The sequence below is a fragment of the Oncorhynchus nerka genome, linkage group LG8, assembly GCF_034236695.1.
Source record: "Oncorhynchus nerka isolate Pitt River linkage group LG8, Oner_Uvic_2.0, whole genome shotgun sequence".
Classification (NCBI taxonomy): Eukaryota; Metazoa; Chordata; class Actinopteri; order Salmoniformes; family Salmonidae; genus Oncorhynchus; species Oncorhynchus nerka.
In genome coordinates this window covers 5,275,867-5,290,866 of record NC_088403.1, presented here as the reverse complement: position 1 = coordinate 5,290,866, position 15,000 = coordinate 5,275,867, and the positions used below count along the sequence as shown (strand labels likewise).

General features: G+C 52.7%; 1 protein-coding gene across 1 annotated transcript in view; it reads left to right on the top strand.

Moving 5' to 3' along the window:
• The window catches only part of LOC135572822 (ras-related protein Rap-1b), a 55,089-nt gene that overhangs the window by 27,171 nt on the left and 12,918 nt on the right, over positions 1 to 15,000 (top strand). Inside the window, exons 4-5 of the mRNA XM_065021258.1 lie at positions 13,002 to 13,142; positions 13,739 to 13,882. Of these exons, the coding sequence (XP_064877330.1) occupies positions 13,002 to 13,142; positions 13,739 to 13,882 (285 nt within the window). The remainder of the gene's footprint in view (positions 1 to 13,001; positions 13,143 to 13,738; positions 13,883 to 15,000) is intronic.

Below are 15,000 nucleotides of genomic sequence, written 5' to 3'. Positions count from 1 at the left end.
TCCTCCTCCTCCTCCACACTGTCTTCAGTATCTCTACTGTGATCAGCCTCCTCCTCCTCCTCCTCACTGTCTTCAGTCTCTCTGTGATCAGCCTCCTCCTCCTCCACACTGTCTTCAGTATCTCTACTGTGGTCAGCCTCCTCCTCCTCCTCCTCCTCCTCCTCCACACTGTCTTCAGTATCTCTACTGTGATCAGCCTCCTCCTCCCTCCTCCTCCTCCTCCTCCTTCAGTGTCTCTACTGTGATCAGCCTCCTCCTCCTCCTCCTCCTCCTCCACTGTCTTCAGTATCTCTACTGTGGTCAGCCTCCTCCTCCTCCTCCTCCACACTGTCTTCAGTATCTCTACTGTGGTCAGCCTCCTCCTCCTCCTCCTCCTCCTCACTGTCTTCAGTATCTCTACTGTGATCAGCCTCCTCCTCCTCCTCCTCCTCCTCCTCCTCCACACTGTCTTCAGTATCTCTACTGTGATCAGCCTCCTCCTCCTCCTCCTCCTCCTCCACACTGTCTTCAGTATCTCTACTGTGATCAGCCTCCTCCTCCTCCTCCTCCTCCCACTGTCTTCAGTATCTCTACTGTGGTCAGCCTCCTCCTCCTCCTCCTCCTCCTCCTCCTCACACTGTCTTCAGTATCTCTACTGTGATCAGCCTCCTCCTCCTCCTCCTCCTCCTCCTCCACACTGTCTTCAGTATCTCTACTGTGATCAGCCTCCTCCTCCTCCTCCTCCTCCTCCTCCTCCTCCTCCACACTGTCTTCAGTATCTCTACTGTGATCAGCCTCCTCCTCCTCCTCCTCCTCCTCCACACTGTCTTCAGTATCTCTACTGTGATCCCTCCTCCTCCTCCTCCCTCCTCCTCCACACTGTCTTCAGTATCTCTACTGTGATCAGCCTCCTCCTCCTCCTCCTCCTCCTCCTCCACACTGTCTTCAGTATCTCTACTGTGGTCAGCCTCCTCCTCCTCCTCCACACTGTCTTCAGTATCTCTACTGTGGTCAGCCTCCTCCTCCTCCTCCTCCACACTGTCTTCAGTATCTCTACTGTGATCAGCCTCCTCCTCCTCCTCCTCCTCCTCCTCCTCCACACTGTCTTCAGTATCTCTACTGTGATCAGCCTCCTCCTCCTCCTCCTCCTCCTCCACACTGTCTTCAGTATCTCTACTGTGATCAGCCTCCTCCTCCTCCTCCTCCTCCTCCTCCACTGTCTTCAGTATCTCTACTGTGGTCAGCCTCCTCCTCCTCCTCCTCCTCACTGTCTTCAGTATCTCTACTGTGGTCAGCCTCCTCCTCCTCCTCCTCCACACTGTCTTCAGTATCTCTACTGTGATCAGCCTCCTCCTCCTCCTCCTCCTCCTCCTCCTCCACACTGTCTTCAGTATCTCTACTGTGATCAGCCTCCTCCTCCTCCTCCTCCTCCTCCTCCACACTGTCTTCAGTCTCTACTGTGGTCAGCCTCCTCCTCCTCCTCCTCCTCCTCCACACTGTCTTCAGTATCTCTACTGTGGTCAGCTCTCTGTGGTCAGCCTCCTCCTCCTCCTCCTCCTCCTCCACACTGTCTTCAGTATCTCTACTGTGATCAGCCTCCTCCTCCTCCTCCTCCTCCTCCTCCACACTGTCTTCAGTATCTCTACTGTGATCAGCCTCCTCCTCCTCCTCCTCCTCCTCCTCACTGTCTTCAGTATCTCTACTGTGATCAGCCTCCTCCTCCTCCTCCTCCTCCTCCACACTGTCTTCAGTATCTCTACTGTGATCAGCCTCCTCCTCCTCCTCCTCCTCCTCCTCACTGTCTTCAGTATCTCTACTGTGATCAGCCTCCTCCTCCTCCTCCTCCTCCTCCACACTGTCTTCAGTATCTCTACTGTGATCAGCCTCCTCCTCCTCCTCCTCCTCCTCCACACTGTCTTCAGTATCTCTACTGTGATCAGCCTCCTCCTCCTCCTCACTGTCTTCAGTATCTCTACTGTGGTCCCTCCTCCTCCTCCTCCTCCACACTGTCTTCAGTATCTCTACTGTGATCAGCCTCCTCCTCCTCCTCCTCCTCCTCCTCCTCCACACTGTCTTCAGTATCTCTACTGTGATCAGCCTCCTCCTCCCTCCCTCCTCCTCACTGTCTTCAGTATCTCTACTGTGGTCAGTCTCCTCCTCCTCCTCCTCCTCCTCCTCCTCACTGTCTTCAGTATCTCTACTGTGGTCAGCCTCCTCCTCCTCCTCCTCCTCCTCCTCCTCCACACTGTCTTCAGTATCTCTACTGTGATCAGCCTCCTCCTCCTCCTCCTCCTCCTCACTGTCTTCAGTATCTCTACTGTGATCAGCCTCCTCCTCCTCCACACTGTCTTCAGTATCTCTACTGTGGTCAGCCTCCTCCTCCTCCTCCTCCACACTGTCTTCAGTATCTCTACTGTGATCAGCCTCCTCCTCCTCCTCCTCCTCCTCCTCCTCCTCCACACTGTCTTCAGTATCTCTACTGTGATCAGCCTCCTCCTCCTCCTCCCTCCTCCTCCTCCACTGTCTTCAGTATCTCTACTGTGATCAGCCTCCTCCTCCTCCTCCTCCTCCTCCTCCTCCTCCTCCTCCACACTGTCTTCAGTATCTCTACTGTGATCAGCCTCCTCCTCCTCCTCCTCCTCCTCCTCCTCCACACTGTCTTCAGTATCTCTACTGTGATCAGCCTCCTCCTCCTCCTCCTCCTCCACACTCTTCAGTATCTCTACTGTGGTCAGCCTCCTCCTCCTCCTCCTCCTCCCTCACACTGTCTTCAGTATCTCTACTGTGGTCAGCCTCCTCCTCCTCCTCCTCCTCCTCCTCCTCCACACTGTCTTCAGTATCTCTACTGTGATCAGCCTCCTCCTCCTCCTCCTCCTCCTCCTCCACACTGTCTTCAGTATCTCTACTGTGATCAGCCTCCTCCTCCTCCTCCTCCTCTCCTCCTCCACACTGTCTTCAGTATCTCTACTGTGATCAGCCTCCTCCTCCTCCTCCTCCTCCACACTGTCTTCAGTATCTCTCTGTGATCAGCCTCCTCCTCCTCCTCCTCCTCCTCCTCCTCCTCCACACTGTCTTCAGTATCTCTACTGTGATCAGCCTCCTCCTCCTCCTCCTCCTCCTCCTCACTGTCTTCAGTATCTCTACTGTGATCAGCCTCCTCCTCCACACTGTCTTCAGTATCTCTACTGTGGTCAGCCTCCTCCTCCTCCTCCTCCACACTGTCTTCAGTATCTCTACTGTGATCAGCCTCCTCCTCCTCCTCCTCCACACTGTCTTCAGTATCTCTACTGTGATCAGCCTCCTCCTCCTCCTCCTCCTCACTGTCTTCAGTATCTCTACTGTGATCAGCCTCCTCCTCCTCCTCCTCCTCCTCCTCCTCCACACTGTCTTCAGTATCTCTACTGTGGTCAGCCTCCTCCTCCTCCTCCTCCTCCTCCTCCTCCACACTGTCTTCAGTATCTCTACTGTGATCAGCCTCCTCCTCCTCCTCCTCCTCCTCCACTGTCTTCAGTATCTCTACTGTGATCAGCCTCCTCCTCCTCCACACTGTCTTCAGTATCTCTACTCAGCCTCCTCCTCCTCCTCCTCCACACTGTCTTCAGTATCTCTACTGTGATCAGCCTCCTCCTCCTCCTCCTCCTCCTCCTCCTGTCTTCTCTACTGTGATCAGCCTCCTCCTCCTCCTCCACACTGTCTTCAGTATCTCTACTGTGATCAGCCTCCTCCTCCTCCTCCTCCTCCTCCTCCACACTGTCTTCAGTATCTCTACTGTGATCAGCCTCCTCCTCCTCCTCCTCCACACTGTCTTCAGTATCTCTACTGTGGTCAGCCTCCTCCTCCTCCTCCTCCTCCACACTGTCTTCAGTATCTCTACTGTGATCAGCCTCCTCCTCCTCCTCCTCCTCCTCCTCCTCCACACTGTCTTCAGTATCTCTACTGTGGTCAGCCTCCTCCTCCTCCTCCTCCTCCTCCACACTGTCTTCAGTATCTCTACTGTGATCAGCCTCCTCCTCCTCCTCCACACTGTCTTCAGTATCTCTACTGTGATCAGCCTCCTCCTCCTCCTCCTCCTCCTCCTCCACACTGTCTTCAGTATCTCTACTGTGATCAGCCTCCTCCTCCTCCTCCTCCTCCTCCTCCACACTGTCTTCAGTATCTCTACTGTGATCAGCCTCCTCCTCCTCCTCCTCCTCCTCCTCCTCCTCCTCCACACTGTCTTCAGTATCTCTACTGTGATCAGCCTCCTCCTCCTCCTCCTCCTCCTCCACACTGTCTTCAGTATCTCTACTGTGATCAGCCTCCTCCTCCTCCTCCTCCTCCACACTGTCTTCAGTATCTCTACTGTGATCAGCCTCCTCCTCCTCCTCCTCCTCCTCCTCCACACTGTCTTCAGTATCTCTACTGTGGTCAGCCTCCTCCTCCTCCTCCTCCTCCTCACTGTCTTCAGTATCTCTACTGTGGTCAGCCTCCTCCTCCTCCTCCTCCACACTGTCTTCAGTATCTCTACTGTGATCAGCCTCCTCCTCCTCCTCCTCCTCCCTCCACACTGTCTTCAGTATCTCTACTGTGATCAGCCTCCTCCTCCTCCTCCTCCTCCACACTGTCTTCAGTATCTCTACTGTGATCAGCCTCCTCCTCCCTCCTCCTCCTCCTCCTCCACACTGTCTTCAGTATCTCTACTGTGGTCAGCCTCCTCCTCCTCCTCACTGTCTTCAGTATCTCTACTGTGGTCAGCCTCCTCCTCCTCCTCCTCCACACTGTCTTCAGTATCTCTACTGTGATCAGCCTCCTCCTCCTCCTCCTCCTCCTCCTCCTCCACACTGTCTTCAGTATCTCTACTGTGATCAGCCTCCTCCTCCTCCTCCTCCTCCTCCTCCACACTGTCTTCAGTATCTCTACTGTGATCAGCCTCCTCCTCCTCCTCCTCCTCCACACTGTCTTCAGTATCTCTACTGTGGTCAGCCTCCTCCTCCTCCTCCTCCTCCTCACACTGTCTTCAGTATCTCTACTGTGATCAGCCTCCTCCTCCTCCTCCTCCTCCCCACACTGTCTTCAGTATCTCTACTGTGATCAGCCTCCTCCTCCTCCTCCTCCTCCTCCACACTGTCTTCAGTATCTCTACTGTGATCAGCCTCCTCCTCCTCCTCCTCCTCCTCCACACTGTCTTCAGGATCTCTACTGTGATCAGCCTCCTCCTCCTCCTCCTCCTCCTCCTCCTCACTGTCTTCAGTATCTCTACTGTGATCAGCCTCCTCCTCCTCCTCCTCCTCCTCCTCCTCCACACTGTCTTCAGTATCTCTACTGTGATCAGCCTCCTCCTCCTCCTCCTCCTCCTCCACACTGTCTTCAGTATCTCTACTGTGATCAGCCTCCTCCTCCACACTGTCTTCAGTATCTCTACTGTGGTCAGCCTCCTCCTCCTCCTCCTCCACACTGTCTTCAGTATCTCTACTGTGATCAGCCTCCTCCTCCTCCTCCTCCCTCCTCCTCCACACTGTCTTCAGTATCTCTACTGTGATCAGCCTCCTCCTCCTCCTCCTCCTCACTGTCTTCAGTATCTCTACTGTGGTCAGTCTCCTCCTCCTCCTCCTCCTCCTCCTCCTCACTGTCTTCAGTATCTCTACTGTGGTCAGCCTCCTCCTCCTCCTCCTCCTCCTCCTCCTCCACACTGTCTTCAGTATCTCTACTGTGATCAGCCTCCTCCTCCTCCTCCTCACTGTCTTCAGTATCTCTACTGTGATCAGCCTCCTCCTCCTCCACACTGTCTTCAGTATCTCTACTGTGGTCAGCCTCCTCCTCCTCCTCCTCCACACTGTCTTCAGTATCTCTACTGTGATCAGCCTCCTCCTCCTCCTCCTCCTCCTCCTCCTCCTCCACACTGTCTTCAGTATCTCTACTGTGATCAGCCTCCTCCTCCTCCTCCTCCTCCTCCTCCACACTGTCTTCAGTATCTCTACTGTGATCAGCCTCCTCCTCCTCCTCCTCCTCCTCCTCCTCCCACACTGTCTTCAGTATCTCTACTGTGATCAGCCTCCTCCTCCTCCTCCTCCTCCTCCTCCTCCACACTGTCTTCAGTATCTCTACTGTGGTCAGCCCTCCTCCTCCTCCTCCACACTGTCTTCAGTATCTCTACTGTGGTCAGCCTCCTCCTCCTCCTCCTCCTCCACACTGTCTTCAGTATCTCTACTGTGATCAGCCTCCTCCTCCTCCTCCTCCTCCTCCTCCTCCACACTGTCTTCAGTATCTCTACTGTGGTCAGCCTCCTCCTCCTCCTCCTCCTCCTCCACACTGTCTTCAGTATCTCTACTGTGATCAGCCTCCTCCTCCTCCTCCTCCTCCACACTGTCTTCAGTATCTCTACTGTGGTCAGCCTCCTCCTCCTCCTCCTCCTCCTCCTCCACACTGTCTTCAGTATCTCTACTGTGATCAGCCTCCTCCTCCTCCTCCTCCTCCACACTGTCTTCAGTATCTCTACTGTGATCAGCCTCCTCCTCCTCCTCCTCCTCCTCCTCCTCCTCCTCCACACTGTCTTCAGTATCTCTACTGTGATCAGCCTCCTCCTCCTCCTCCTCCTCCTCCACACTGTCTTCAGTATCTCTACTGTGATCAGCCTCCTCCTCCTCCTCCTCCTCCACACTGTCTTCAGTATCTCTACTGTGATCAGCCTCCTCCTCCTCCTCCTCCTCCTCCACACTGTCTTCAGTATCTCTACTGTGGTCAGCCTCCTCCTCCTCCTCCTCCTCCTCCTCACTGTCTTCAGTATCTCTACTGTGGTCAGCCTCCTCCTCCTCCTCCTCCACACTGTCTTCAGTATCTCTACTGTGATCAGCCTCCTCCTCCTCCTCCTCCTCCTCCTCCACACTGTCTTCAGTATCTCTACTGTGATCAGCCTCCTCCTCCTCCTCCTCCTCCACACTGTCTTCAGTATCTCTACTGTGATCAGCCTCCTCCTCCTCCTCCTCCTCCACACTGTCTTCAGTATCTCTACTGTGATCAGCCTCCTCCTCCTCCTCCTCCTCCACACTGTCTTCAGTATCTCTACTGTGGTCAGCCTCCTCCTCCTCCTCACTGTCTTCAGTATCTCTACTGTGGTCAGCCTCCTCCTCCTCCTCCTCCACACTGTCTTCAGTATCTCTACTGTGATCAGCCTCCTCCTCCTCCTCCTCCTCCTCCTCCTCCTCCACACTGTCTTCAGTATCTCTACTGATCAGCCTCCTCCTCCTCCTCCTCCTCCTCCTCCACACTGTCTTCAGTATCTCTACTGTGGTCAGCCTCCTCCTCCTCCTCCTCCTCCTCCTCCTCCACACTGTCTTCAGTATCTCTACTGTGATCAGCCTCCTCCTCCTCCTCCTCCTCCTCCTCCCCTCCACACTGTCTTCAGTATCTCTACTGTGATCAGCCTCCTCCTCCTCCTCCTCCTCCTCCTCCACACTGTCTTCAGTATCTCTACTGTGATCAGCCTCCTCCTCCTCCTCCTCCTCCTCCTCCTCCACACTGTCTTCAGTATCTCTACTGTGATCAGCCTCCTCCTCCTCCTCCTCCTCCTCCTCCACACTGTCTTCAGTATCTCTACTGTGATCAGCCTCCTCCTCCTCCTCCTCCTCCTCCTCCACACTGTCTTCAGTATCTCTACTGTGGTCAGCCTCCTCCTCCTCCTCCTCCACACTGTCTTCAGTATCTCTACTGTGATCAGCCTCCTCCCTCCCTCCTCCTCCTCCTCCACACTGTCTTCAGTATCTCTACTGTGATCAGCCTCCTCCTCCTCCTCCTCCTCCTCCTCCTCCACACTGTCTTCAGTATCTCTACTGTGGTCAGCCTCCTCCTCCTCCTCCTCCTCCTCCACACTGTCTTCAGTATCTCTACTGTGGTCAGCCTCCTCCTCCTCCTCCTCCTCCTCCACACTGTCTTCAGTATCTCTACTGTGGTCAGCCTCCTCCTCCTCCTCCTCCTCCTCCTCCTCCTCCACACTGTCTTCAGTATCTCTACTGTGATCAGCCTCCTCCTCCTCCTCCTCCTCCTCCTCCTCTTCAGTACACTGTCTTCAGCCTCCTCCTCCTCCTCCTCCTCCTCCACACTGTCTCAGTATCTCTACTGTGATCAGCCTCCTCCTCCTCCTCCTCCTCCTCCTCCACACTGTCTTCAGTATCTCTACTGTGATCAGCCTCCTCCTCCTCCTCCTCCTCCTCCTCCACACTGTCTTCAGTATCTCTACTGTGATCAGCCTCCTCCTCCTCCTCCTCCTCCTCCTCCTCCTCCACACTGTCTTCAGTATCTCTACTGTGATCAGCCTCCCTCCTCCTCCTCCTCCTCCTCCTCCTCCACACTGTCTTCAGTATCTCTACTGTGATCAGCCTCCTCCTCCTCCTCCTCCTCCCACACTGTCTTCAGTATCTCTACTGTGATCAGCCTCCTCCTCCTCCTCCTCCACACTGTCTTCAGTATCTCTACTGTGATCAGCCTCCTCCTCCTCCTCCTCCCTCCACACTGTCTTCAGTATCTCTACTCCTGATCCTCCTCCACACCTCCTCCTCCTCCTCCTCCTCCTCCTCCTCCTCCTCCACACTGTCTTCAGTATCTCTACTGTGATCAGCCTCCTCCTCCTCCTCCTCCTCCTCCTCCTCCACACTGTCTTCAGTATCTCTACTGTGATCAGCCTCCTCCTCCTCCTCCTCCTCCACACTGTCTTCAGTATCTCTACTGTGGTCAGCCTCCTCCTCCTCCTCCTCCTCCTCCTCCACACTGTCTTCAGTATCTCTACTGTGATCAGCCTCCTCCTCCTCCTCCTCCTCCTCCCACACTGTCTTCAGTATCTCTACTGTGGTCAGCCTCCTCCTCCTCCTCCTCCTCCACACTGTCTTCAGTATCTCTACTGTGATCAGCCTCCTCCTCCTCCTCCTCCTCCACCTCCTCCACACTGTCTTCAGTATCTCTACTGTGGTCAGCCTCCTCCTCCTCCTCCTCCTCCTCCTCCACACTGTCTTCAGTATCTCTACTGTGATCAGCCTCCTCCTCCTCCTCCTCCTCCTCCTCCACACTGTCTTCAGTATCTCTACTGTGATCAGCCTCCTCCTCCTCCTCCTCCTCCTCCTCCCTCCTCCTCCACTGTCTTCAGTATCTCTACTGTGGTCAGCCTCCTCCTCCTCCTCCTCCTCCTCCTCCTCCTCCACACTGTCTTCAGTATCTCTACTGTGATCAGCCTCCTCCTCCTCCTCCTCCTCCTCCTCCACACTGTCTTCAGTATCTCTACTGTGATCAGCCTCCTCCTCCTCCTCCTCCTCCTCCTCCACACTGTCTTCAGTATCTCTACTGTGATCAGCCTCCTCCTCCTCCTCCTCCTCCTCCACACTGTCTTCAGTATCTCTACTGTGATCAGCCTCCTCCTCCTCCTCCTCCTCCACACTGTCTTCAGTATCTCTACTGTGATCAGCCTCCTCCTCCTCCTCCTCCTCCTCCACACTGTCTTCAGTATCTCTACTGTGGTCAGCCTCCTCCTCCTCCTCCTCCTCCTCCTCCACACTGTCTTCAGTATCTCTACTGTGGTCAGCCTCCTCCTCCTCCTCCTCCACACTGTCTTCAGTATCTCTACTGTGATCAGCCTCCTCCTCCTCCTCCTCCTCCTCCACACTGTCTTCAGTATCTCTACTGTGATCAGCCTCCTCCTCCTCCTCCTCCTCCTCCACACTGTCTTCAGTATCTCTACTGTGGTCAGCCTCCTCCTCCTCCTCCTCCTCCTCCACACTGTCTTCAGTATCTCTACTGTGGTCAGCCTCCTCCTCCTCCTCCTCCTCACACTGTCTTCAGTATCTCTACTGTGATCAGCCTCCTCCTCCTCCTCCCTCCTCCTCCTCCACACTGTCTTCAGTCCTCCACACTGTCTTCAGTATCTCTACTGTGATCAGCCTCCTCCTCCTCCTCCTCCTCCTCCTCCACACTGTCTTCAGTATCTCTACTGTGATCAGCCTCCTCCTCCTCCTCCTCCTCCTCCTCCACACTGTCTTCAGTATCTCTACTGTGATCAGCCTCCTCCTCCTCCTCCTCCTCACTGTCTTCAGTATCTCTACTGTGGTCAGCCTCCTCCTCCCTCCTCACTCCACACTGTCTTCAGTATCTCTACTGTGGTCAGCCTCCTCCTCCTCCTCCTCCTCCACACTGTCTTCAGTATCTCTACTGTGATCAGCCTCCTCCTCCTCCTCCTCCTCCTCCTCCTCCACACTGTCTTCAGTATCTCTACTGTGATCAGCCTCCTCCTCCTCCTCCTCCTCCTCCTCCTCACTGTCTTCAGTATCTCTACTGTGATCAGCCTCCTCCTCCTCCTCCTCCTCCTCCTCCTCCACACTGTCTTCAGTATCTCTACTGTGATCAGCCTCCTCCTCCTCCTCCTCCTCCTCCTCCACACTGTCTTCAGTATCTCTACTGTGATCAGCCTCCTCCTCCTCCTCCTCCTCCTCCTCCTCCACACTGTCTTCAGTATCTCTACTGTGATCAGCCTCCTCCTCCTCCTCCTCACTGTCTTCAGTATCTCTACTGTGATCAGCCTCCTCCTCCTCCTCCTCCTCCTCCTCCTCCACACTGTCTTCAGTATCTCTACTGTGATCAGCCTCCTCCTCCTCCTCCTCCTCCACACTGTCTTCAGTATCTCTACTGTGATCAGCCTCCTCCTCCTCCTCCACACTGTCTTCAGTATCTCTACTGTGGTCAGCCTCCTCCTCCTCCTCCACACTGTCTTCAGTATCTCTACTGTGATCAGCCTCCTCCTCCTTCTCCTCCTCCTCCTCCACACTGTCTTCAGTATCTCTACTGTGATCAGCCTCCTCCTCCTCCTCCTCCTCCTCCTCCTCCACACTGTCTTCAGTATCTCTACTGTGATCAGCCTCCTCCTCCTCCTCCTCCTCCTCCTCCTCCACACTGTCTTCAGTATCTCTACTGTGATCAGCCTCCTCCTCCTCCTCCTCCTCCTCCTCCTCCACACTATCTTCAGTATCTCTACTTGTTAACTCAGTTGGAATGGTACTGAGGCTCACCCCATCCAAGCCAGGTGATGGAAGTGTGCAGGGCAAATATTTACACAAGATAAAGAGAAAAGCATTGGATGGATCCTTGCCCATGTTATCATCCATAATGACCATGCTATAGATGGGATCCTTGCACATGTTATCAGCCCCAATGACCAGGCTATAGATGGGATCCTTGCACATGTTATCATCCCTAATGACCAGGCTTTAGATGGGATCCTTGCACATGTTATCATCCCTAATGACCAGGCTATAGATGGGATCCTTGCACATGTTTATCATCCCTAATGACCAGGCTATAGATGGGATCCTTGCACATGTTATCATCCCTAATGACAAGGCTTTAGATGGGATCCTTGCCCATGTTATCATCCCTAATGACCAGGCTTTAGATGGGATCCTTGCCCATGTTATCATCCCTAATGACCAGGCTTTAGACGGGATCCTTGCACATGTTATCATCCCTAATGACCAGGCTATAGATGGGATCCTTGCCCATGTTATCATCCCTAATGACCAGGCTATAGATGGGATCCTTGCCCATGTTATCATCCCTAATGACCAGGCTATAGATGGGATCCTTGCACATGTTATCATCCCCAATGACCAGACTTTAGATGGGATCCTTGCCCATGTTATCATCCCCAATGACAAGGCTTTAGATTGGATCCTTGCACATGTTATCATCCCTAATGACCAGGCTATAGATGGGATCCTTGCCCGTGGTATCATCCCTAATGACGTCTTTAGATTGGATCCTTGCCCATGTTATCATCCCTCATGACAAGGCTTTAGATGGGATCCTTGCCCGTGGTATCATCCCTAATGACGTCTTTAGATTGGATCCTTGCCCATGTTATCACCACAAATGACAAGGCTTTAGATTGGATCCTTGCCCGTGGTATCATCCCTAATGACGTCTTTAGATTGGGTCCTTGCCCATGTTATCACCCCCTAATGACGTCTTTAGATTGGGTCCTTGCCCATGTTATCAACCCCTAATGACGTCTTTAGATTGGGTCCTTGCCCATGTTATCACCCCCTAATGACGTCTTTAGATTGGATCCTTGCCCATGTTATCACCCCCTAATGACATCTTTAGATTGGATCCTTGCCCATGTTATCACCCCCTAATGACATCTTTAGATTGGATCCTTGCCCATGTTATCACCCCCTAATGACATCTTTAGATTGGATCCTTGCCCATGTTATCACCAATGACGTCTTTAGATTGGATCGCCCTTTATCACCCCCCTAATGATTTAGATTGGATCCTTGCCCATGTTATCACCCCCTAATGACGTCTTTAGATTGGATCCTTGCCCATGTTATCACCCCCTAATGACGTCTTTAGATTGGATCCTTGCCCATGTTATCACCCCCTAATGACATCTTTAGATTGGATCCTTGCCTTTAGATTGGATCATGTTATCACCCCTAATGACATCTTTAGATTGGATCCTTGCCCATGTTATCACCCCTAATGACATCTTTAGATTGGATCCTTGCCCATGTTATCACCCCCTAATGACATCTTTAGATTGGATCCTTGCCCATGTTATCACCCCCTAATGACATCTTTAGATTGGATCCTTGCCCATGTTATCACCCCCTAATGACATCTTTAGATTGGATCCTTGCCCATGTTATCACCCCCTAATGACATCTTTAGATTGGATCCTTGCCCATGTTATCACCAATAATGACGTCTTTAGATTGGATCCTTGCCCATGTTATCACCCCCTAATGACGTCTTTAGATTGGATCCTTGCCCATGTTATCACCCCCTAATGACGTCTTTAGATTGGATCCTTGCCCATGTTATCACCCCCTAATGATGTATTTAGATTGGATCCTTGCCCATGTTATCACCCCCTAATGACATCTTTAGATTGGATCCTTGCCCATGTTATCACCCCCTAATGACATCTTTAGATTGGATCCTTGCCCATGTTATCACCCCCTAATGACAAGTCTTTAGCTTCCTGTATGTCTCTCTCTCCTCCACAGGAACAATTCACAGCCATGAGAGATCTGTACATGAAGAATGGCCAGGGCTTTGCGTTAGTGTACTCCATCACAGCCCAGTCCACCTTCAACGATCTGCAAGACCTACGAGAACAGATCCTCCGAGTCAAAGACACTGACGATGTGAGTTATCACACACACACACACGCACACACACACATACACACACACACACACACACACACACACACACACACACACACACACAAAAATACACAAGTACTCTACACACACACACACACACACACACACTGAGATGCCAGGAGAGCAGATGGCATGCTTCTACCTTGGGCAGATGGAATTCTTCTACCTTGGGCAGATGGCATTCTTCTACCTTGGGCAGATGGCATTCTTCTACCTTGGGCAGATGGCATTCTTCTACCTTGGGCAGATGGCATTCTGCTACCTTGGGCAGATGGCATTCTTCTACCTTGGGCAGATGGCATTCTTCTGGGCTGGCATTCTGCTTGGGAAGATGGCATTCTGCTACCTTGGGCAGATGGCATTCTGCTACCTTGGGCAGATGGCATTCTGCTACCTTGGGAAGATGGCATTCTGCTACCTTGGGAAGATGGCATTCTGCTACCTTGGGCAGATGGCATTCTGCTACCTTGGGAAGATGGCATTCTGCTACCTTGGGAAGATGGCATTCTGCTACCTTGGGCAGTCTCTCCCCTGCTTCCACTCTTTATTTACTCCTCCTCCCCCCCCCTCTCCAGGTTCCGATGATTCTGGTGGGTAATAAATGTGATCTGGAGGATGAGCGTGTTGTGGGGAAGGAACAGGGACAGAACCTGGCCAGACAGTGGAGCAGCTGTGCTTTCCTGGAGTCCTCTGCAAAGTCCAAGATCAACGTCAACGAGGTGAGAACAACACACACACACACCCTGCATCAGTACAGCACACACCTCACACACCCTGCATCAGTACAACACACACCTCACACACCCTGCATCAGTACAACACACACACACACACACACACACAGAAACTGTAATCAACAGGTTCTGTACCTCCTATGGACACACACTGTAATCAACAGGTTCTGTACCTCCTATAGACAGACACTGTAATCAACAGGTTCTGGACCTCCTATGGACAGACTGTAATCAACAGGTTCTGTACCTCCTATGGACAGACTGTCATCAACAGGTTCTGTACCTCCTATGGACAGACTGTCATCAACAGGTTCTGTACCTCCTATGAACAGACACTGTCATCAACAGGTTCTGTACCTCCTATGGACAGACACTGTAATCAACAGGTTCTGTACCTCCTATGGACAGACACTGTCATCAACAGGTTCTGTACCTCCTATGGACAGACACTGTCATCAACAGGTTCTGTACCTCCTATGGACAGACTGTCATCAACAGGTTCTGTACCTCCTATGAACAGACACTGTCATCAACAGGTTCTGTACCTCCTATGGACAGACACTGTCATCAACAGGTTCTGTACCTCCTATGGACAGACTGTCATCAACAGGTTCTGTACCTCCTATGGACAGACACTGTCATCAACAGGTTCTGTACCTCCTATGGACATACACTGTAATCAACAGGTTCTGTACCTCCTATGGACAGACTGTCATCAACAGGTTCTGTACCTCCTATGGACAGACACTGTCATCAACAGGTTCTGTACCTCCTATGGACAGACACTGTCATCAACAGGTTCTGTACCTCCTATGGACAGACTGTAATCAACAGGTTCTGTACCTCCTATGGACAGACTGTAATCAACAGGTTCTGTACCTCCTATGGACAGACTGTAATCAACAGGTTCTGTACCTCCTATGGACAGACTGTAATCAACAGGTTCTGTACCTCCTATGGACAGACTGTCATCAACAGGTTCTGTACCTCCTATGGACAGACACTGTAATCAACAGGTTCTGTACCTCCTATGGACAGACACTGTAATCAACAGGTTCTGTACCTCCTATGGACAGACTGTAATCAACAGGTTCTGTACCTCC